Raw genomic sequence first — 25,977 nt, forward strand, 5'->3', positions numbered from 1 at the left:
CAAGGTTGGTCATTCATGTTTAGGAATGAGGCAATAAAAACCTGACTGGAAGCTCTGTCTGTAAGAATTGGGCAAGAGTGTGGTGGGCTTCCCTGTGAGGCAGTTTCATAGCCAGCCAGCTATCTTTTTTGCAAGGGTTCTCCAAATCCCTATTAGTGTTTTCTCTGGCACTCTAGAGTTGGTGGAGAGTAAGGAGGAGAGGGTAGAGGCTGGGGAAGGCACAGTGGTGGTGGTGGGATGAGAGTAGGAGTCTCACTATTCAGCAGACCTTCCCTTAATCTCTCTGTTTTCAATACTTCATAGCTGCTCTATGTCTGAGGTCTCTGAGTGCACAGCTTCTCTGACTCTATTTCTAGTGAATATACGTCTGCTCTCCCGTGGGGGAGGAGTCATCAGAGTGTGCACAGTAATAGGAATCTGGGGGGTCTAACTCCTCCTGATACAGACTTTCCCATAATCTCCATTTTCAGCCCTGTGGCTCACGATGGCCTTCTGTGACATGCAGTGTCTCCAATTCTAAGCATTTCTAATGTTCTATGTAGAAAATCATCTTGCTTCTTGTGTCTGTCAGGGTCTAGTCACGAAATAGAAACCATGTCAGAAATGTGAATAGGGAAAAATAGAAGAAGCAAACACAGAAAGCATCTATGACTTTTAGGCTAAAGGAGGTTGAACAAAGAAACTAAGAACTCTGGAAAGGGTCTCTCAGCCCTTAAGGCTGAGATTCAAACCTCTATGGAAAGGCCAGGCTCACATTTGTAATCCTATCACTTTGGGAGGCTGAGGCGGGAGGATCGCTTGAGGTCAGGTATTTGAGGAACAGCCTGAGCAAGAGCATGATGCCGTCTCTACAGAAAATAGAAAAATTAGTGGGGCATGGTGGTGCGCAACTCTAGTCCCAGCAACTTTGAAGGCTGAAGCAGAAGGATTGCTAGAGCCCAGGAGTTTAAGGTTACAGTGAGCTATGATGATGTCACTGCACTCTAGACCCCTGGAGACAGAGCAAGACCCTGACTCAAAACAAAAAAAAAACCTCTATGGAGAAGTAGCAGCTGCTACAGAAACATGTAGACAAAGGGTAGTGAAAAACTTGTCAAAAGAAGCAGGCTATAGCTGGGCTAATGAGGACTGCTGAGGTGAGTGTTACTGAGCCTCCTACATGCTGATCTGCTGGTTCCTACACATAGAAACCAGGAAGAGAAGCCCCTTCTTCCTGCTATGGCCTTCCAGAACCTTCTATTGACAAACCTAACATCAAGCTAGCTGCCAAAAGAGAAATGTTTTTAAGTCCAGCTCTAGTTTTATATAATAAAGGAGTGACCAAGAAAAGGAGGATTTTGGCCGGGCGCGGTGGCTCATGCCTGTAATCCTAGCACTCTGGGAGGCCGAGGCGGGTGGATTGCTCAAGGTCAGGAGTTCGAGACCAGCCTGAGCGAGACCCCGTCTCTACTAAAAATGGAAAGACATTATATGGACAACTAAAAATCTATATAGAAAAAATTAGCCGGGCATAGTGGCGCATGCCTGTAGTCCCAGCTACTCGGGAGGCTGAGGCAGTAGGATCGCTTAAGCCGAGGAGTCTGAGGTTGCTGTGAGCTAAGCTGACGCCACGGCACTCACTCTAGCCTGGGCAACAAAGTGAGACTCTGTCTCAACAAAAAAAAAAAAAAAAAAAAGAAAAGGAGGATTTGGAACTGAAAGATAATTAATTAATTATTAGCACACTTCTCACCCATACTTCCCATCTTCTAGAGGTATTTAGGTTTGACCTTCTCCCCTGTTTAAATCATTTATCACAGCTCTCTATCTTAATACAGTAAAGCTGAGAGATATAAGTTGCTTTCTAGTTTCACCAAAGACAATATTTGCATTTCTGTGTTCTTTATTGTTTTAGGGTCACTTTAAACAGACTGATAATTTCTAAACTCCACCATTAGGAAATCTCCCCACCTTTCATTTTAAAACTGACTTCCTCACCAAAATGTGATGATCTCCAGAGCAAACACAGTCTCTATTTCGTTCTTATTTTCCCCATCTTCCTCAGTGACTCACCATGTCATGAGCTCCATAAAAGTTGGTTGAATTAAATAAAATGTACTTTCCTAAAAATAATTTTATAAAACTTATAATTTGTTTCAATCAGTTTTATAGCCATACAGCAGACACCTGAATCCAACATGCTATCTCATAAATCTATGCTGCTTATTAAAATGAGAAATAAGCAAAAGCATTTATAGATCAATGCAAGCTCGTTTTTTGTTCTATTAGCAAAACAACTTGTTCTCTATATATACTTATTTGAAATTAAAAATGTCACTTTATTAATTTGTGTAATGAGTAGATTACCCTATTGCTTTAGATATAAGCAGTACTAAAACATTTTTCTAATGGCGTCTTCTAAAATATGTTAATTTATTTTAAAATGTCTATACTTACCAATTCAGGAATGTCTTTTACTTTCAGAGGAACTTGGATTAAACCCAAATGAGTCCTGAAACTAAGAGAATCACCATTTTCATAATTTGGGTTGCGAAGATTAATTAATACCTTTAAAAACAAATCCAACAAAACTGATTAGTTTCCTTATAGGATGTTTACACTTACCAAATTAGCAGTGATTTCTTGGTGTAGCACCACAAAATTAATAACTATTTGGGTTTATGCATATACTTTAATTATATTCTAAAATAGTATAAAATGGTATTTAAATGTTAAAATATAATACCATAAACATGCTTTATAATTAGGATGGTTTTAACAGTCCAACTAATGCTCTACCAGATAAAACCCTAAAAAGTTAAGAATTTAGTTAGAAATAAAATTTTTGATGGTTAGAAAAAATAAGACTTTCTTGATTATAATATTTTATAAGAGAAGGTAATAGAAAAATTGTTTAATTGTAATATTTATTAGGAAAAATTTTATAACCAACTCTAACACATTTAAAAAAACAGAAATGGACAAGGGTTTTAGAAAGATGGCAGAGTAACACTGCAGGGCATCTCCTCTCAACCAAATCCACAAGGAAAACATATTCAGATGCATAACTGAATATAACAAAAAAGATCATTTTGGAAAATAAGCAGATAAAAAACAACTTAGATATTTATATTCTTTTAATGTAGCAATCTCATATCTATATGTATGAATATAGAATATAATTCTAAAAAATTAAATATGTTTGTAAAGATAGTGCAGAAAGAATGTTAATGAAGTACTACTTTTATGAAAAAATATGAAACAACTGAAATATCTCATTACAGGGAATTACTTAAATTATTGCTATTTCATATAATAAAATACCATTATAATAGGCCTCAATTAATATAGGTAATGACATGAAAAATGTTCATAATATATTAGTAGCTTAAAAAGTATAGTAATGATAGTAGTTATTGCTGTGTGATGATATTGTGGGTAATTTTATTTTAAATTTTATTCTCAAGCATGTTTTAGTTTTCTAACAATATGCATTTTTTTCTGGAAAAAATAAAAAAGAACTTAAAAATATTTTTAATTGAAACTCTTGAAGGAAAGAAACCATCAAGAATCCAGTGGAGGAGATTATAATGACAGAAACAATATCATATCTGAAGAAAGCATTAATAAACTGATAACTAATGGCAGATAAAATATAATGTGCTATATAATACCAAGAGTGTTCTAAAATTGCAAACACTATATTGAAACTAAAAACATCAATGGTATTTGTTTTAAAAATTAAAGATTTAGCAAAGAATCAACAATGTTAAATGTAGACTAATATAGAACAAACAATTTTAGCCTAATTACATAAATAAGGGATCATACTGTATGGGAAACTCACAAACACAATAAATATAAAAAGGTGAAGAAATTGTAAATACATGGGTAACAGAAAAGAGAAAATATTAGAAATGTAGAAACTATAACTAAGGAAATAATTATAGCAAATGTTCTTAAATTAAAGGAGAAAAATCTCAGAGTCAGTACTAAAAGGATCAATTCAGCAACTGTCCTCAAGGAAACAGATTATTATGAGCTACTAAAGAGAAAACATAAAAATTACATGAAATTTCAGCCCGTAAGTGCTAGTAAAGGGAAGCATTTGGGAGAAACTTTTAATAAGCTAAGAGAAAAAAAGCCAATATCATAAAGGTAGTTTCTTACTAATGACTCTTTAAAGTTAAAAGGAAATTATATACAACTCCAAAAGTCCTGAAATATGATAATTTCTATCACAATTTTACTCTGGCAAAATTGGTATCAGAAACAACAGGTTCAGAAAATAGATGACAATACAATGTGAAACATTCATTCATTCATTTACTCATTCATTCTATAAATACTTATTGAGCAGCTATATACTGAGCACTGTTTTACCTGTTGGAGACAGAGCAGTTAAGGTTAGGATTAATTTACAACTGGTTCATGGTAGCGCTATGCTTATTTCCAGGGATACCTAGAAGTCTGGCAGTGACCCTTGACCTAGATGTGGTGACATGTACTAACTAGTCATTTATAATGTGCTATTTAATATCCAAAACTCCCCTGGAGGCATTCCATGTAGATTTGTTTACACTAGTTATTGAAAATGTACACATTGGTGGTTTGCATCTGATTTAACCAGTGGGAGTATAAAAGACCCCTCAAAAAACTTGTGCCTTGGTTCCCTAGACCAAGATATCTTACGTTATCTTGATGGTTTATAACTCAAAAATGAAGCACATCCTGTACAACTGAGAAAGGGCCCGGGGAGCTCTGCTGGAAGTATAGATCTCTATGTGCTTGCATCTGCTTGCTTTCTCTTGCTGAAAGAAAGCCTTATGTGGATGTACCCTGTGAAGTCTTGTGAGTGTTGTCAGTTATCTGATTCTGTAATAGTTGCAGCAGTGAACAAAACAGAATGAAAAACTCCTGCCCCTGGGCAGATTCCATTGTAATGAAAGCAAGCAGAAATAAGCAAAATGAATTAACAGTACATTAAATACGTAATATAAATGCAGTGGAGAAAAACAAAGGTGAAAAAGGGTATAAGGAGTTCCAGGCAGGAGGACCAGGAAAGGCTTTGCTGAGAAGGTGACATTTAAGCAAAGACATGAGGGGTGAGGGAATGTGCAGGCAGATATTTGGGTAAAAATCATTGCAAGCAGAGGAAACAAAGAGCCAAGGCCCTCTAGCTGGGAGGAAGCCAAGGGAAAGCAAGGAGGCTAAAGTGGCTGGAGTAGGACAAATCAGGAGGAAAAATAATAGGTGAACTCAGAGAAATAAAGCAGTATCAAATCAAATGGGGTGTTTGAGGCCACTGTCATGACTTTGACTTTTAAGTATTACAGAATGATATGGTAAGCCACTGGATACCAGAGGAGTGGCTTATCCTGATTTGCATTTAAGGGCCGGCCTCTGGAAGCTGTGCTAAGAACAGATTCTAGGTGGGCAAAAGTAGAAGTAGAAAGACCAGTTAGGAGGCTAGTCCAAACAAGAGATGACGGTAGCTTGGACACAGCAGTGGTGGTGATAAAAACTGGATGGATTCTGGATATATTTTGAAGGTAAAGCTGACAAGATTACATGTAAAGTCCAAGACAAAGAGTGGAATCAAAAACAGGTGAATTAAAATAGAGTTCCAAGTGCTACTGAAGAGTTCTACTTGAATGTTCTATATGCCTCTCAAACTTAACTACACTCATCACCTTCACTAATAGACCTGTTCTTCCTCCTGTATTCTTTATCTCAAGGGCAAGTAACCTCTGCCCAAACACCCAGTCTAGATACTTGAAGGCTATCATTGATCTTTTCTTTTTCTCATAGTCCCTATATCTAATCAGTTCCCAAATCCTATTTAAAAATCTCCCTCAAATCTGTCAAATTCTTTCCATTTCCAGTGCTATTCTCTTAGTTCAGACCCTCATCATGTGTTGCCTAAACTACTGGGGGTAGGGAGTGAGGGGCGGAGAATAAAAAAGAAAAAGATTTCCTGAATACGTGCTAGGCAGCAGGCATGATTTACAGTCACCATTTTTTAAACAAAATCTTCCCAATTGATTTAGCTGACCCTAAACTTTCCATATTCTAATATATTTTTCAAGAACAATTTCCAAATACAGATCTGATCATGTCATTCCACTGCTTCAAAAGCTCTAGGGCTTTTTACATGGTGATCTCTCTGCATGGAGATATTCTTGCATCATCATTTCTTTCACATTGTTCCTTCATTAATATTAATACATGTATATTTGTTTATCCAATACAACCTACCTCAAGAAAATCCTTAGGTGCATAAACAGGTCTGAAAAGGCTTAAATCTATAATAAGATAGATTAAAACAAAATTTCAGTTAATAACTTTATATGCAGTTTTATTAATAATGTTACTGATTCTTTCATATATTGCCATGCAGATAGATTAATGCAAACATTGCTGAGTATTATTTGTCCTACATTATGTTAAGTATTGGGACCATAAAAAGGAAAAGACAATCTCTCCCTTTAACATACTAGATGACATATTCTAGAAGAAATTGTGAGTATCTTATTCATAAATTGTAGTAAATTATTTATAACTGAATTGACCAATGTCAACATAATATAAAGTTTCTACGTGAGAATTCTCAAAGTACTTAGAATATGAACAATGCATTCATAGTGAATTGCTCTTGTTGTATTAAACTAGTCTCCCTTTTGAACTCCAATAACCCACTGCTTCCTCTATTATGGCACTTATTTCCTGTCTAGTCCCTCATACATTTTTTTAAGCAGTAATGAAGGAGAGGAAGAGAGGGTTTATGTACATGCCTGTCTATACAATTATAGGCATCTAACGTAGTAAATGAAATATAGTTGTTGCTTGTAATATATTTATAAATTGACTAGATTTTAAATATTAAAATGAACCAAAATAAATTTTTAAAGTCTTGAAACTTATTTTTCACTATTTAACCTATTTTTAACAACTCAGTGTAAATAAACTTGTAAAATTTTACCTTAATTATTAAGTCTCAAAAATCTGAATAAATTTAATTTACTCTTTTATAAACATGTTCTAAAATTTGCTTTAGAAAGGGATAAATGATCTAAATATTCTCAAAATAGCAGAGAATATAGACCAAAATCAGGAATTCTTAAACTGCAAAGCAGAAGGTTAAGCAAACAAAACAGATGATAGAAAATTAGTGGAGAGAGAAAGTTGCTATCCTTCCAAAAGAATTGTTAATTGTGTTATTTTGCATTCATAGGTAAGAAGGCAATTCTTTTTTTACTATTACATTTTGAAAAAAGTTCTTCACATACCTGGTTCATCGGTTCCCATTTCATTCCATTTATTAAGAAGTTCTTTCTGTTCTCCAACTGGCCTCTAAAAAAGGTAATTTTAAAATGGGTTTCATTTTTTGAAGTTTAGCAATGCAGCTAAAAAACAAGAATCAATAGCTTATTTAAAAGTTTAAATAAACTGCCATTTAAGGAAAAATAATTTCACTAAACATGGTGAACGTTTTTTTGGGAATTACACTTAAATTATTATTATTTAACTATTACATTATATCTAGTCTCAATGGCTCAGTTAGAATATGGTGCTAATGAGTCCAAGAAAAAAAGTAAATGATTTGTACTGGCCAGTAAATATCACAAAGAAAAACTGCTCCTCAGCCACATACTACATCTCTTACCCCATCCAGCAATCTCAGAAATGCATCACAAGGGGGACTGGCCAAGAGAGTGTGACTGTGAGTCAGTAGCATCATCTTCCTATATGAAAAACAGTGTATTACACAATACTACATATTTAGACAGTTTTTCACATAAATTTATCCTTTTTTTACACCATCCTTTTGGTGGCTTCAGTGATTTGTCCTTGGATATTATCCAAAGTATATCCACTCAATCCTGTCCGACAGCAAGGAATAAATAGCAGATGGGGAGAATGAAGTGAAAGAAAACTGGTTCTTTACTACTTGTGAGCAGCTATAAAGAATCCAGAACATTCTTCAACTGGTTTTTCTTTCCTTTCCTGTCTCTCCCTCTCAATGCCCAGAGTGACAGATAAATGTTGAGTATTAGTTCTAAATAGAATTCCAGCTCTACAGAGATGATAAATTATTCTTTTTGTTCCCTATGTTAATACTAAAAGATGGTACCGTATTGCCTATCACAGGATCACAGTATGCCTGAACTCCATCTCTGATTCAAGGAATATGGCTATTGTGCTAATTAGACAAAAAGGAGACTAAATGTAATTAAAATTTTTAAAGTGTACCCATAATATTTATAGCCAAATGTCTAAATTTATACTATAGATTCTATATTTCTATTTTCAAAGATATAGTTTGTTGCAATAATCATCACAGCATACGTGATAGAAATCTATGTAGAATACACCCACATAATTGGCCTTTTACAGATTTTTATTTTAAAACAAGTTGATACACTAGTTTAAAAAATATGGCTAACACTTATATAACAGCATACTTTCTAGTACTTGATTCGCAATAATATGCTTAAACAGAAAGATGTTAAAAATACCTTTCGTGCCAATGGGATACTCAGTTCAGTGCACATACTATTTAAACTCTTCAAAATTCTTTTTTCCCAACTTCCCTGAAACGTAAGGAACAATCTATTATTATTTCTGGTTAATAATACTGAAACTAATAAAAAATACTAAAGATATTATGAGTTATACAGAAATGGTAAAGCTGATTGAGATTGGTTATCTTTATTCATTTGTTCACTCAACAAATATTGATTATTGCCTACCATGTGCCAGATACTACCCTTAGTACTGTAAACTAAGCAATGAATAACAGAAAGTCTCAGTCTTCAAAGAACTGACATTTCAGCTGAGGATGGGAATGAGGATAGATAAAAGAAATAAGTCAACAAGTCATATGGTAATAAACATTATATAGAAAAATAGCAGATAACAAAAAGGTAAATTAAATTCAAGTATTTTATAAATATTTGATACTTAATAAATACTTTATAAGTATTTGAATCCCACTAATGACATAGTAAAAAATAAAAATGTACAGAAATTATATTATAATTTTTCCAAGCATGACATTTCACCCTTAAATACTTCAGCATGCATATTCTTAGAATAAAGACCTTCTCCTACATACCATAGTACCATTATCACACTTAAGAAAATTAATAATATTTTATAATATCATATAATATTTAGTCCATATTCAAAATTTTCCAGTTGTCCCCTAAATATCTTTTATAGCACTTCTTTTTAAAATCCAGGATCCATTTGAAATTCATGCACTACATTACATTTGGTTGTTATGTCTCTCTCAGTGCAGTTTAATCTAATGTCTCTCTGTTTTTTTTCTTTTTCATTATACTGACTTTTATGAAGAGTCCAGGCCAGTTATCTTTTAGAATGTGTCACAATCTGGATTTTTCCTACTATTTTTCACAGTATCGATTACCTTCTCGTCTATCCCTCTATTTCTTATAAACTGGAAATTAAAAATTAATTTTGATGGTTATAGGTTTGATTATCCATATATAACATATTTTAATATACTATTCTTTCTAATTTCAGGCTAAAATGCCATATAATTTTTTTTTGGTCTTTCTAGTAAAATATGCCTACAGGCCACTTCCATCTAATTGAAACCAAAATAAAATAATGCCAAAGTTACAAAATTCAGACCTAATGAGGAGAAAAAGTGAGAATTATATATATTACATTACTCATAAAGGACAGCTAAAATCAATTAATGAAAGTGGAATAATAATAACAGTTCCCTTATAGGGATGTTATAAAGATTAAAGATGTTAATGCATGTAAACTGCTTCAAACAGAAGCATAATAGGATAATAATGATTCTTCAATAACTAATGGCTTTTTCTATAGCTATCATTATTCATAGCTTCTTCTTTAACACACATATTTAAATGTATTACTTTCTTTATATAACTGGAATATGCTCTCCATACTCTACTCCCACCCTACACATTCTTATTCCTACTCTATCTAAATAAACCTTATTCACCTTTTAAAAAAGTGTCAGCTTAAATATCCCTTCCCCTCCATTAAATATTTTCTCACCTGGTCCCCCATCCCAGATAGCATTAGGTGCCTTTGTTTATGGGTTCTCATAGCACCCTGTCCTTCACCTATCATGGTACATATCATAATACTTTGTCTAGGCATAATAGATGCTCAATAACTGAACAGATTTCTACTCTAAGTAATGTTGCAAGTATTTTTCAAAATTTTAATGCAATGGCCTAAGCAATGAATAAACAAAAATTTCAGCTGTAGGAGAAATACAGAGCTGTGTGAAATGTATAAGGTTTAATTTACTAAATATACAGAAATAGATTTTCAAGAATAAAAGAATATTCTCAATAAATTACATGAAATAGCCCAAAAACTAACTCCATTTGTTGGCTTATTTTCAATTATCTTCTTTTACTATAAATAGATCCAAGACTTATTTGGTACCCCTTATTTGAGGAGCTTATTAATGATCAAACATTAATTATAACAATACAACCTATCTTTCACCCCCAACATCCTTATGCCTATTTATCTTATTCATGTTTCAGGTCTCTAAATATCATTTCTTCTAATAAGCCTTCTGTCACCTGCTCTCTCCACTCCAAATTGTGAAGGGAGCTGGTAAGAAAAAGCTTATTTAACAACAAAAAAAAAAACCCCTCACTTCTAATTAATCATTATAATAAAAATATAATTTGCAAAAATACTAAAAGTCCAATACCTGAATTTTATTATTTATTCTATTATATAAGGAACCAAATTGTTAACTATTAAGTTATGATTACAAATATTCTCATTTTCAATAACTCATGAAAATGGCTTTAGAATTGATAAAAAGAATAACTCTCAGACATAAAAACAAAATTAAAGTTACAATAGAAATCAATGTGTGGCTCATAACAAAGATGACCCTTGAAAAACAGAGGCTTGAACTGTGCAGGTCCCCTTATACACAAATTTTTCTTACTAAATATATTGGAGGCCGGGCGCGGTGGCTCACGCCTGTAATCCTAGCACTCTGGGAGGCCGAGGCGGGTGGATCGCTTGAGGTCAGGAGTTCGAGACTAGCCTGAGCAAGAGTGAGACCCCTGTCTCTACTAAAAATAGAAAGAAATTATATGGACAACTAAAATATATATATATATACAAAAAAATTAGCCGGGCATGGGGGTGCATGCCTGTAGTCCCAGCTACTCGGGAGGCTGAGGCAGTAGGATCGCTTAAGTTCAGGAATTTGAGGTTGCTGTGAGCTAGACTGACGCCACGGCACTCACTCTATCCCGGGGAACAAAGTGAGACTCTGTCTCAAAAAAATAAATAAATAAATAAATATATTGGAAAATTTCTGGAGATTTGCAACAATTTGAAAAAACTCACTGATGAACCACGAAGCCAAAGAAATATCAAAAAAAAAAAAATTACAGAACAGTTAGGTATGTCATGAATGCATAAAATATATATAGATACTAGTAGTTCAATTTTATCATTTCCTAGCATAAAATATAAATAAATCTATAATAAAAAATTATCAAAATTTACACACAGACCATAGTGCCATTCAGAGTTGAGAGAAATGTAATCAAATGTAAACATGCAGTATTAAATCATAACTGTAAAATTTAACTGTAGCACATACTGTACTACTGTAATGATTTCACAGTGACCTCCTATTGCTATTGCAGTGAGCTCAAGTGTTGCCATTATCAGCATAAAACACCATGTGAAGCTAATCATCTCCACATGAGCAGTTTGTCTCTCCAGTAAATCGCATATTACAGTAAAAAGTGATCTCTTGAAGTTATAATGTATTTTTCATCATGTTAGGTGCCATACTGTAAACCTTGAATCACCATGAGACCCATACAATGTGCCAGTAGTGATGCTGGAAGTGGTCCCAAGAATCAAAGTCATGACATTACAAGAGAAAGTTGAATTGCTTGATGTGTACCACAGATTGAGGTCTGAAGCTGCGGTTGCCCGCCATTTCAAGACAAATGAATCCAGCCTAAGGACCACTGTTGAAAAAAGAAAAGGAAATTCATGAACCCATTGATGCATCTATGCCAGAAGGCATGAAAACCTTGCACTTTTTTGTGAAGTACCTTTTTATCTAATACTGAAAATGCAGCTTTTATGTGGGTGCAGGATTGCTATGAGAAAGGCACATCAATAGACTAACATGACTCAAGAAAAAGCAAAGTCATTATATGATAATTTAAAGCAAAAGAAAGGAAGGATCTAAAGCTGGAAAATTAAATGCCACCAAAAGATGGTTTAATAATTTTAGAAAGAGGTTTGGCTTAAAAAATGTCAAGATAGCAGGAGAAGCAGCTTCTGCAGAAAAATAAGCTGTAGATGAGCTCCCAGATGCCATTAAGAAAATCATTGAGGAGAATGGATTTCTGCCTGAACAGGTTTTCAATACAGAATAAACTGCTCTATTGTGTAAAAGAAAATGCCACAAAGGACATTTATTAGAAAGGAAGGGAAGTAAGTACTAGGTTTTAAGGCAAGAAGGGACAGGATAGGGTAACTCTACTGTTTTGTGCAAATGCAAGTGGGTCTATGATCAGGACTGCCCCGATCTATAAAGCTGCTAACCCCGGAGCCTTGAAGGGAAAAAATAAACACCAGCTGCCAGCCAGTCTTTTGGTTGTACAGCAAGAAGGCCTGGACAATGAGAACTCTTTTTCTGGATCGGTTCCATCAGTGTTTTGTCCCTGAGGTCAGGAAGTACCTCGCCAGTAAAGGACTGCCTTTAAAGTTATTTTGACATTGGATAATGCCTCTGGCCACCCAGAACCCCATTAGTCCAACACTGAAAGCACTGAAGTGGTCTACTTGCCCCTAAACACAATGTCTCTAATTCAGCTTCTAGATCAGTATGTGATAAGGACCTTTAAGGCTCATTACACATGGTACTCTGTGGAAAGGACTGTCAACAGTATGGAAGAGAACCCCAAAAGAGAGAACACCATCAAAGTCTGGAAGGATCACACCACTGAAAATGCCATTGCTGTTATGGAAAAAGCATGAAAGCCATCAACCCAAAACAATGAGTTCCTGCTGGAGAAAACAGTGCACAGATGTTACGCATGACTTCACAGGATTTACAAAACAGCCAATTAAGGAAATCATGAAAGAGATTGCGAATATGGCAAAAAAGGTGGGCGGTGAAAAGTTTCAAGATATGGATCTTAGAAAAATTTAAGAACTAATAGAAAACACACTAGGGGAATTAACAGAAGATGACTTGATGGAGATGAGTGCTCCTGAACCAGTGCCAGGCAAGGAGGAAGAAGGCGTAGCAGAAGCAGTGCCAGAAAACAAATTGACATTAGATAATCTGGCAGAAGAGTTCTGATTATTTGAGATCATTTTTTACTTCTTTCATAACATGGACCCTCCTATGATATGGGCACTGAAACTAAAGCAAATAGTGGAAGACAAACTGCTACCGTGTAGAAATATTTTTAAAGAAATGAAAAAGCAAAAATGTCAGATGGAAATTATGATGTAGTTCTGTAATTTGTAAAATTATACAAAGTATTCCTGCCTCTCCTGCCTCCCCTTCCACCTCTGCCACCTCTGCCACCTCTGCCACATAAGATAGCAAGACCAACCGTCTTCCTCCTCCTTCCTCAATGGAAAGACAACAAGAAGGATGAAGACCTTTATAATAATCCACTTCTGCTTAATGAATAGTAAATATATTTTTTCTTATGATTTTTGTAATAATATTTTCTTTGCTCTAGCTTACTTTATTGTAAGAATACAGTATGTAATATATATAACAAAAAATATATGTTAATCAACAGTTCATGTTATCAGTAAGGCTTCAGATCAACAGTAAGCTATTAGTAGTCAAGTTTTGGGGAGTCAAAAGTTATATGTGGATTTTTGCCTACTGGGTTGGGGAAGATCAGAGCCTCTAACCCCCGTGTTGGTCAAGGGTCAACTGTACTATACATATTTTCAAGACTGCAATACACAATTGTAATACAGCAAAAAACCTACTAAAAACTCAAACATGAAGGCCATTCAAAAGAGAGAGATGACTTTTGTAATAATATTTTGACAAAATATTCTGAGACATGTTTGTTAACTTATCTTTTAAAGAATTATTTTGGCAAAAACACCTCATTCAGGAGTTTTCTGTAAAATGATTAATCATAGTTCTCCTACACAGATATCCCATTGTACCAAGAATTTCAATTCACTAACTTTAAATTTAACATTAAATGTAATGTAAAGAGAAGACAGTTAAGAGAAAAAGTTATACATAAAAGAAATTAGACATCAGAAGAAAGTATTCTGAGTGGGAAAAGCTAACAAAACACAACTATGGGATTCACATGTGTTTATATGTTACTTTATTAATCCTACAAGATGTGTATCATTACTCTCATTTTAAAAATGAGAAAACTTTTTTTTTTTAATATAAACAAAAAAATTTATTTCTCACAGCTCTGGAGGCTGGGAGGTCCAAGATCAAGGTACTAGTAGATTAAGTGTATAGTGAGGGCCTTTTTCCTCACAGAATTTGGTATTTTCTTCTTGTTTCCTCACATGGTAGAAGGAGAAAACTTTTTTAAAAGAACACATAAAAGCAGAATGAGAAAGAATATTAAGAACTGAAGAAATGCTTTATCAAAATTTTAATTATCATTTTTCTGCACTACACAACTAAAGCAGGAACTTAGAAATAGCCAAGAACAGAAGAAAGAACATGGCTAAAAATTGAGGAAAGAGGAAAGCAATGTCTAATTCAAAAAAAAAACCCAAAAAACAAAAACAGAGTTTTTATGGTTAGAACAGGTAGAAATAAGGTATAATACCTGAGTTTTTAAATAATGAAATTGATTCGACAAACATTTATTTATTGGGTACCTATTAAACATGTCACCAAAGATATATAAAATAGCATTCCTGTCACTAAGAAACACATCACTTTTGTGGTGGAGGTGAGGAGGATAAGACAGATATATAAAAATATGGGACAGACTGCAAAAAGTTCATAAGAGCTATATCAATCCATATGTCATAAACCATAGAAAGAACATGAAAAAATGAGCAGGGAAACAGGAAAGCTAGATACAGCAAAACCAGTTGTCAATGGAACCCATACCACTCCCTTGAAAATCCTAAAAATAATTAAATAAAAGTGACCCCAGTGGTTGGCCATGTCTTGTCCCTCCCCCGTCCCATATCTATAACACTAAGACAAGGTGGTGAGGTCTTTTCCAAGGTACTCCTTGCAAGAACCTCAGTCAGATGATTGAAGAAGTTAGTTCCACAGAAATCTCATATGGTCAGAGAAGTCAGTTCCACAGACATCAGAAACAGGAACAGAATTTCCTGAAAAGGAGGGGTAATTCAAGACGAAACAGCGAGTGGCTGCCTTCACGCTGGGTCATCCTTTAGGTCCCCTCAAGAACTCTAATCTTAATTAAGCGGTATTCACTCATTCCTTCGTTCACTCACTGACTCACTGAATATACCGAATGCCTTCTATACGCCAAGCACAAAATGAGGATCAGAGAGTAGAAGTTACAAGGAGCAGATGACTGTTTAATATAAGAAAGACACTTTCCAACAAGTAGAAAGATTTAATCAAAATATGGTTAAACTCAAAGAAATCGTGAGTTCCTTGTTTCCAGAAATCCTAGAGCAACAGGAGATGAGAAATGAACACTTGCCAGAGTTTGCACAACAAAAACCTGCAGGTCTACTCTAGCTCCAGTTTTATAGATACTTCATTTTTCTCGGTTCCTATGAGAAGGTGAATAAATGAGCCCTACGTCTCAAAATGAAATGCTGAAGAAAAATCATGATTATTTCTGTGCTATTATTTAAATTAAAATTTCAATGTACACTTAATGCCAAAAAATAAATTAAAAGTAATGGTCTTTTTGGTTTACTTAGATAATGCTGCAGTTGGTGGAAATGATAAACATTAAAGTGTTAACATCTGTGAATGCATTGGATTCAAGAGAATAAACATTTTGTAAAAATCACTTGGTAAGGATTACAAAATTATTGCACTTAAAATGAAACATTACCTATTTTTTAACAATGTGTCACAGATGTAGGCTTGTATTACATGTATGCTTGTGTGTCTTGCTGTTAGTCTACTAACTTCTAAAAATCTACAGATTGTAATTGTAACACAAGAAAAGTCTTCTTTTGAAGAAAGCAAGTGTGTTTTTGCTTTTTCTCCAATACATTATTGAAAGTAGAAATTTAATTTGAAGACATGACCATTTTTTAAATTTCTTATAAAATATAGCGTTTTTAATTTAAAAAAAAAATAATAAAATAAAAGTAATGGTCTACCCAAAAGACTTATAAAATAAATATAAAGCTTTAAAATGTTATTTAATAAGAAAATGAATGGCCTTTTACATTAAAAATGTTTAAACAGTAAGACATTTGCCTTTTACCCAAACCCATATCCTCTCTAAATACAATTATTGTTGCCTTCAAATCAGTTTCCCTAATAATTGGAATCTATGGTATTGACTCAAAGGATTTTAGGAGTTGTATAAATAATTTCTAAGTCATGAAAAGCAAAAGATTTATAAAAGAATAGCAATTGTATTAAAATTTTTAAAATGAGTATTGTAGCACTGCTACTTTTTTATAACAATGAAAGTAAAGAGAAGTCTTTAAAATTCATATATATTAAACATGTAGCATGTTAAAAAAAACTTATGAAATTATAAAATCCAAAGATTATTTTCTTCACCCTGACAACAAATAAAACAAAGTAAAACAAAATAATTTTAACCCAACTATCTAATGGAAAAACATTTTAGTAATTCTTCTCCAATTATAAAATAACACATTTATTCTAGATAATTTATAAAACAGAATATGTAAAGAATAAAATAAATCTCCATAAATTCCATCAACCAAAAATAACCACTGTTAAAATATTTTGTTTCTTCTTACATTTTTTAATGCATATATGTGTGTAATTGAGACATATGTATATACACACAAACACACATTATATATTTTTTATTAAAATGAAATTTTTATATTTTTCTTTTTCCATATAAGGTTATAATGTTAACATATATATTTTCCTATTTCATTATATTAATATTTCTTCAAAGTTGACATTTTTGATGTCTATTTAACATTGTTTTTTTAGAAATACCATATTATATTTAAATAAGCTCTACTGTTGTTCATTTAGGTTCTTTTAAATTTTTACTATTATCACAAACAAATTTCTGTGTTTCTGATTCTTTCCTTTATACAAGGTTCTAGAAGCAGAATTACTAGGTAAATGGGTCTGAATATTTTCTAGGAGGGTAAATTAACCGTTTTTTTTTTTTTATTCAATTTGTTCATCTTTTTTTTAACCTCCCAAAATTAGGAGAAATCATTCATCATGTCAAAAAATATCTATTGGGTATCCACTGTGGGCTGGGGACTGTGCCAGATATTGGAGATACAGTGATGAAAAGAGAGACACTGGTCCTGCTTCACAGAGACTACAGAATCCATGTGATGATACAGACAACCCAATTATTACAGTAGGGGAGTACAGGGTACCACAGGGAAAGCACCTGCGCAGCTGAGATCTGGGAGCCAGAAAGCCCACCTAAAGAAACTGTCATCTCACCGGCTAACCTAAACAATATGTAGAAGCTAGCTACAAATATATAGGATTGTGGGGAGGCCGTTTCAGGTGGAAGCAACAGCATAAACAAAAATTCTCCTATTACAACAAGTGAAGGAGGTCAAGCATGATTAGAGAGAAAGAATGTTTGTTTATGTGTGTGGCGGGATGGGGAGGGACAGTGTGAGAAGGCAAGAAGAGATGGGACTGGAATAGTAAAGAGGGGTGAGATCACTTAGAGCCTTGTAAGCCTTAATAAGGAATTTAAGCTCTATCCTTAAGTTGTGGAAGTTTTAAGAAGTGGAGTGACAATACAGAAGACAGAAAGACATATGAGGAAGGGGAAGAGAACTGAAGTATTGTAAAATTAACAAAATTCTCATTTTTGCAAGGTTACTGAATTGATAGAGAACAGGGTAAATTCAACTACATAGTATATCTTAAGTTTGCCTGAGCATTTCTGGGCTACATAGAGAAACAAGCTGAATATTATCAGGTAGTATAAATTCTGAAGCCAGATTGTCCAAGTTCAAATCCAAGCTCTACCACTTATTAGTTTTGTGAGGTTAGACCTATCTAAGACCATAAGAATAACACACCTCAACAGGACCCACACCTTTCACCTCTCACAAAAATCAAATCACAGTGGATAACAGACTTAAACCTAAGGTGTGAAACTATTAGAATTCTAGAAGAAAATGTGGGAAAAACTCTTAAAGACATTGGCCTAGGCAAAGAATTTATGAAGAAGAACCCAAAGGCAATCACAGCAACAACAAAAATAAATAAATGGGACCTGATTAAATTAAAAAGCTTCTGCACAGTCAAAGAAACTGTCACGAGAGCAAACAACCTACAGAATGAGAAAAAATTTTCACATGCTACACATCCGATAAAGGACTGATAACTAGAATCTATTTAGAACTTAGGAAAATCAGCAAGAAAAAATCAAACAACCCTATCAAAAAGTGAGCAAAAGACATGAACAGAAATTTTTCAAAAGCAAACAGAATAATGGCCAACAAACATATGAAAAAATGCTCAACATCTCTAATCATCAGGGAAATGCAAATCAAAACCATAATGAGATATCACTTAACCCCAGTGAGAACGGCCTTTATCAAAAAGTCCCATAACAACAAATGTTGGTGTGGATGTAGAGACACAGGAACACTCATACATTGCTGGTAGGACTGCAAACTAGTGCAATCTCTGTGGAAAGCAATATGGAGACACCTTAAACAGATACAAGTAAACTACCATTTGATCCAGCAATACCATTATTGGGCATCTACCCAAAAGAACAAAAGACATTCTATAACAAAGACATCTGCACCTGAATGTTTATAGCAGCACAATTCACAATTGCAAAGATGTGGAAACAACCCAAGTGCCCATCAATACATGAGTGGATTAACAAAACGTGGTATATGTATACCATGGAGTACTAATCAGCTACAAGAAATAATGGTGATATAGCACCTCTTGTATTTTCCTAGATAGAGCTGGAATCCATACTACTAAGTGAAGTATCCCAAGAATGGAAAAATAAGCACCACATGTACTCACCATCAAATTGGTTTCAGTGATCATCACCTAAGAGCACATTCAGGAATAACATTAATCGGGTGTCAGGCAGATGTTGGGGGGGAGGGGATGGGTGTGTACATACATAATGAGTGCGATGCGCACCGTCTAGGGGATGGACACGTTTGAAGCTCTGACTGGGCGGGGGGGCGGGGGGGGGGGGCGGGAAGGGCAATACACATAACCTAAACTTTTGTACCCCCACAATATGGTGAAATTAAAAAAAAGAGTAATTCACCTCATAGGGTTATCTTAAATATTAAATGGGTGAATACATGTAAAGCACTAGAATGGTACCTGGTGCATGATTAGAGCTCTATTTGCTTACTAGTATTAGTTCACAAGAAAACTTACACATTTGGATTTATAACACTGTGTATCAGTTTCTTCACATACTATTTTCTCTGTAAGATATAGCAAAGAATTTTCCAAAGTATTTCACATGGAAACAGAGTTTCATACTTGCATAAGCTTGAATAACAGTAGATTAAATAAAACTAAACAGGTTTCTTTATTGTGGAACTTCTTTAAGCCTTTAACATGTCAAAATAAATTGTGGGCAACAAAAAAGTACTGGATTAATAATCAAATTATAAAATAAATATCCATGAGTCCACACTAACATAAATAAATAATTGAATAAATAAATAAATCGGAAAGAAAACAAAATTCTTCCATGCAGAAGAATTCCAAATAATTTATACAGATACTCCTTCCTCAAGGTGGAGTATAACTCCTTAAGTGTGGGCTATACTTAATGACCTCCTTCCAAAGAGGACAGTATGGAAAGAAGGGAAAAAGAGTAACATTACAGTGGAGACACCTCACAAATACTCCTTCAGCCCGCTGATCAAGGTCAACATCAACAGTATAAATTATGTTGATACTATGTATCCTGATGTGATGTGCTGAATGCAAATGGCACATTTTGTGGTCTTCTTCCAAAAAACCCACAATCCCAGTCTAATCTTGAGAAAAACATCAGATAAATGCCAACAGAGGTACAGTCTATAAAATACCTGACCAGTACTTCTCAAAACTATCAAGGTCATCAAAAACAAGGAAAGTCTGAGAAACTGTCAAAGCCAAGAGGAGCCTGAGGAAACATGACAACCAAATGTAATGTGGTGTCCTGGATGGGATCTTGGAGCAGAAAAAAGACATTAGGTTAAAAACTAATAAGGATATCTGAATAAAGTATGGACTTTAGTTAACAATAATATGTCAATATTGGATTAATAATTGTAACAAATGTACCATACTAATGTAAGATGTTCATAATAGGAAAAAGTGGGTATTGGATCTATGAGAACTCTCTGTGTTAGCCTTTTAAAGCTCTTCTAAAAAAAATCAAGTCCATTAAAAATAGTAAAATCAATTCTGATTCATCAAGAGGAAAGCAGTGTGCCTAAATTCCCAAACTTATTTGTCCATGGAACCTTTTGTGTGGAGCATCTCTCAGGGCTAGTATTCAGCAGAAAACAGTCTGGAATATGCTGATGCAGAATAAGAAGCCTCACAACCTCATCAGCCTAGAAAATTAAGTACCAGTCTAGCTTTCCAAAAACTTCAGAGAGCTGATTTTCATCTCAAGTCTCAAGACATGATCAAAAGCTAAGTGAAGATAAAATAACTCATAAAACTTTAATAGAAAAAAAATGAGTCAAATTTTTCCAGGGTATAATTCCAAAATATTCTCTGCCTACATTTTACTGAATAAAATGGGGAAAGAAACACAAACTAGATTTTTTTAAAGTTCTTTTTGATTGTAAAGGGCAAAAAACAGCCTGATAAGAAACCACCTAGTGCTCCTACAAAACTTCCTAGCCACCTCCCTTTAATCACACAGCACTGTTTTTCATAGCACTTTCTACCATGTATTACAGTCATTTGTGTCCAAGTCTTATTTCAACTACTAAACCGTGTAGTTACCCAAAGGTAGAATCTGTATCTAATTTGCTACTGAATCTCCACAGCAGAATGTCTTCTACTTCGTAGGCATTCAGTAAATATCTTTTAAATAAATATTATAATAACTGCTGGAAGCGATGGCAAACTCCCATACCATTAATTCAACATAAACTTACCAAGCTCTTGCTACATAAAGGTCAGTGTACTAGATGCAATAGGTATGTAAAAATATTTTTAAACTATTAATTCTTTCAAGAGTCAGATAACAAAAGTCAGGAAGATATATACAGAAATTACTACAATAGAACACAATTTGTGATAAGGGCCATAAAATCATAGAGATATATAAGAGATCAAGAGAGGGAGAGATCTCTTTCAACAAGGGTAATCAAGAAGAGATGCCATCTGAGCTGACCCTTACAAAGTATATGGGATTTTCATAATGCAAAGCAGTTAGAAAGGGCTCTCAAAGACAAAACAAAATCTGAGAAGTGTTAATGATGCAAGAGAAAAAGGCAAAATGATTCACTTGGAAAGACACATAGGACAGTTGTAAGACAGTGGAGACTGACAAAGTGGAAGGGGAAGCTGGGCACAGATAGTAAAAATTCTTAAATGCTGAGCTTTGGAGTAGAAACTTCATTTGTTAGACAACTGCTAGTCATTGAAGGTTGGTTAAAAGGGCACTGAGATACATTAGAAGAGTTCATCTACTTATAATGAAAGTTAATAATATTGAGAATACATAAGGAGATGGGGAGAGAGATAGATTGAAAGTCGGGAGATATGAGAATAAGGCAAGGATGTGAATTAAAGCACAATATCTGACACAAAGTAAACACTCAATAAAAGATAGTCATAATTATCAGCATTATCATCATAATCATTATCGTATCATTATGGCAATAGCCTTGATAATGCAAAGAAAGACTGTAAGACTATGGGAAGAAATAATTTATACAGCTTTAGTGACTATTTGGATATGGAAAACTGATATCAAAGATATCTCAAGTCTAAATTACCAAAATTAATGGAAACCTATAAACAGAAATAGAAAAGTCAGGAAGAGACACTTATTTCAGGAAGAAGGTAATAAAATCAGTTTTCAACATGGTGAATTTGATCTCACAGAAGAAATGTATGACGGATAACTGATCATAGAAGATTAGAGCAAAAAGAGATATGGCAACAGAGAAGATGGAAGCTGTGGAAGCTTGTATGACATAATCTGAATATTTCAAAGTAAGCGGCAAATGTTAAAAATGAGCAAGACAGAGGTAGAATTGGGGGCCACACAAGCATGGAAAGGTTTTAGAACAACCTAAATGGAGAGCAGATAATGAATAAAGATTAATGAAAGTATTGGCAGGTAGCAAAAAGAATCTCTAAAAGTTAAATGAATTTAGACTAGACTAATGGTTAACACAGGACTTGGGTGATTTTTCCCTGAAGTAGTCAAGGGTTTGGGAGAGAAGAGAAAATATTAAACAGATGGTAGAGTGGCCTTAGGCTGAGGACTACAATGGCAGACAGAATAGAAGTCTGATGAGGCAAGAGATTATGAAGTGCAAGAGAGAACATGATGGAATGGAAGTCATGTGATCCAGACTAGATAGCTTTCGTGCAAAGAGGAGAGACCTGCCCAAGAGAATAGGGAGCTGAAGAACTGGATGTTTCAAGAAGAACAAATCTGGAAAGATAGGCAGATATTAACTGGTAGAGGAAGTAATTAGTATGGCTGTGGCCAAAGAATCCATTAGTTCAACAAACATTTATTGAGAGTGTTCTGTGGGCTAGGCACTATGCTAGATGCTGAGGATAAAAAGCATAGTCCCTGCTCTTAAAGAATGAATAATTTAGTGCAGGCATTGGCAAACCTTCTGTAAAAGGGCAGATAGTAAATATTTTAGGCCTTGCAGGTCATCAGGTCTCTATTGTAAGCACTTAACTCTGTCACTGTATTACAAAAGCTGCCACAGACAATATGTAAATGAATAAGCATGACTATTTTCCAATAAAACATATTTTATTAATTCATATAATTTTCCTGTGTCACATGATATTATTTTTATTTTTATTTTTACTTTTCAGCCAGTTAAAAATGTAAACAAAAAAAATTCCTAGCTTGCCGGCCCTATAAAAGTAGATGTCAGGCTGGATTTGGTCCATGGGCTGTAATTTGCCAATCCCTGATGTAAATGGATAAGTCAAAAAAAACAAATAGAGTATATACACAATACACTTATCATCCATGTATATTCTCAGCAACTAGCAGTAGGCTTTAAGAATTGACTTATTATTTACCTCTCTATCTCTTCTTTTCAGTCATGATAGGAAACCAGGCTCTGTGTTTTGTTTTCTACACCTACCATGCTAAAACTGATATTTTCTCTATACCATTTGAAAGTTTTCAACTTCACCAAAAAATATTTAGATACACCTTCTTAGTTTTATTTTCTTGAGTTTAAATCTTTACAACAAAAGACCACACAATTTTTTCATACTAGTATCATTTAACTATCATGCATTATGACAAATAAATATTATCCAATTTCCAGCCCTAAAAGATACCACCTAGAAACAGAAATACAAACTTCTTCAACTATCCCCACATTAAAATTTTTTTTATATCGCCTCCTTTTGTCATCTAATTTTGATAGTTTTTTTTAAATGAAAATAAAAGTTGAAAAATAAAAATCTGCCTAATATCCACTGTTGTGGAATGTGATAACTCAAGCAGCAGAAAATTTTCAAGAGCAGCAGAACTATAATGTTAATTGTCGAAACTGAGTCATGGGTTCATGGTAGTTCTTTAAGGTATTTTTGAAATATTTCGTACTAAAAAGGTTTGAAAAATCCATTTCTGAGACTATGCTGGAGAATGAAGATGAACTGTGACTGCAATGCCCATTAAACACGTCAGCAGTGGCAGTCACAGAGTCCTAGCCAGCACCACGACGAGGAAGGCTTACGGACAGGACTGTGCCGAAGAGAGGTGGGCTAGGCTGTGCAAGGTGAAGGGCAGTTAAAAGAGTTAGGGCACGTGACAGAATGTACTGAGCTTCTATTTTAATAGCTTTTTATAGTTTTTCTACTTAAATTACTTTATTTCATCCTTTAAAAGTGATTCTTAGTTGTTTGCCAGCCCATTTTGATAGCAGGTTCATCTGAGTTCTGTAACAGAATACAATTAGTATGTGACAGCCCGCTGTGAGAACAAATATATTTCAAAGACAGTATCAATAACACTGGCTTCAAAGGGCAAACTTTTACGGCAACAGGGTATAAGTCCATTCACATTTCACTCCTTTACTATCATAGGGCATGAAGACTAGATTGTCACATAATATTTTCATCATATTTTAAATTTCAAGCCAGTATGGTAAATGATATTTTCCCTTCTACTCAATTTTTTCTAGGGTAACTATAGTTAAATAGGCACGATCCTTGGTTACTGAAAATAAAGAGAGAATATACGAATACTATTAACACCAATTTAGTGGTTCTTACCAAGGCTTTCATAATGAATAATACATACTCCTGACAATAATAAGGATCTTTTACTCTGCATAACTCAGCATGCAAAAATGAAATAAAAATGAACAATAGCCGACCTGTGCCTTCCTCATGTATACCAAAGGTTCTTTAAGATGTTCAGGAGGTGCAGCAGGATGACTAGGTAAAGGAAATCTAGGAGCAAAAAGAGGCAGCTAAATATTACACATTTATTCTCTTGGTTAGACATTACTTACCTCTATCGTCCATGTTATAAATAAAACAGAATATTTGTTAGTTCTATATATTTACACAAGGTGCAAGGGCCTACTAAAACTTTAATTCTTACCCTACTAGTATTGAATTTCTAGATTAAAATTTCAATTACATAGGAAAAGTTAAATTGCATGATAATCTGAATTCATAAATTGAGGTAATTTTAAAATTACCTATCTCTGAAAATGCTCACATAAAAATTGTTATAACCATTAATTTTAGCATAGAAATATTATAACATTTAGGGGAATTTTTAAGGTTAAAAAAAATCCATTAACTTACCAATGTATTAATTCATTTCATGTCTCCTAATTTCCTTGTGCACATGATTATATATATTTTTTACATAATTGAAATAGTAATATAAATAATACTTTTGGTAACAGCCATGTTTTAATATGTAATACATAAATTTACAAATTTGATATAATTTAATTCTTTCTGTTATCCAAGTAATATTATATTTTACATTCAAAATGTATTGTTTTTATTAAGAAAATAGATTTATTTAGTCAGCAAATATTTTAGCCATTCTAGGTACTAAGTATAAGGTGATGATTAAGAAAATATTCCCTGTTCTCATGGACTTCACATTCTAACGAAGGACAGCCAATAATTATGAAAACAAACAAATCAATAGAATAATATCAGATAGTAACAAGTGCCATGAGAAAATGAAAGTAGGGTAATGAGATACAAGTAATTTGGGAGGCAGTGAAGGCCTCTAGGGGATATGATATTTGAACTAAGACATGAGTGAGAAGAAGGAGCCAACCAGGCCAGTATCTGGGGGAAGAGCATTCCAGGCAGAGGGACAGCAGGCACAATACTCTGAAGAGGGAATATTTGGAATGTTTAAGGATCAGAAAAAGCCAGCATAGTGGGAACATAATGATTGAAGTGCAGAGAGGTATGAAATCACAGATAGAAAAGGCAGTAGGAAGACACAATGGTTCAATATTTACTTAGAGATTCCAGTCCTTTCCGCAACAATATATAACTCCTACTGAAATGGGTCTTGCACCTACAGCAAAGCAACCACGTTCCATTAATCAAGAACCACAGATTGAATTCTCAAGAAA

General features: G+C 34.0%; 1 protein-coding gene across 2 annotated transcripts in view; it reads right to left on the minus strand.

Annotated features, from left to right (window-relative positions):
* Positions 1-25,977, minus strand: part of TBC1D19 (TBC1 domain family member 19) — a 124,975-nt gene that overhangs the window by 75,489 nt on the left and 23,509 nt on the right. Inside the window, exons 4-8 of one of the 2 annotated variants that reach the window (XM_069494574.1) lie at positions 24,739-24,814; positions 8,499-8,573; positions 7,269-7,332; positions 6,238-6,284; positions 2,437-2,547 (exon numbers count right to left, since the gene is read on the minus strand). In XM_069494574.1, coding sequence (XP_069350675.1) covers positions 2,437-2,547; positions 6,238-6,284; positions 7,269-7,332; positions 8,499-8,573; positions 24,739-24,814 — 373 coding nt within the window. The remainder of the gene's footprint in view (positions 1-2,436; positions 2,548-6,237; positions 6,285-7,268; positions 7,333-8,498; positions 8,574-24,738; positions 24,815-25,977) is intronic. The other variant, XM_069494575.1, reaches the window with a different exon arrangement.

The sequence above is a fragment of the Eulemur rufifrons genome, chromosome 19 (genome assembly GCF_041146395.1).
Source record: "Eulemur rufifrons isolate Redbay chromosome 19, OSU_ERuf_1, whole genome shotgun sequence".
In the NCBI taxonomy this organism is placed as follows: domain Eukaryota; kingdom Metazoa; phylum Chordata; class Mammalia; order Primates; family Lemuridae; genus Eulemur; species Eulemur rufifrons.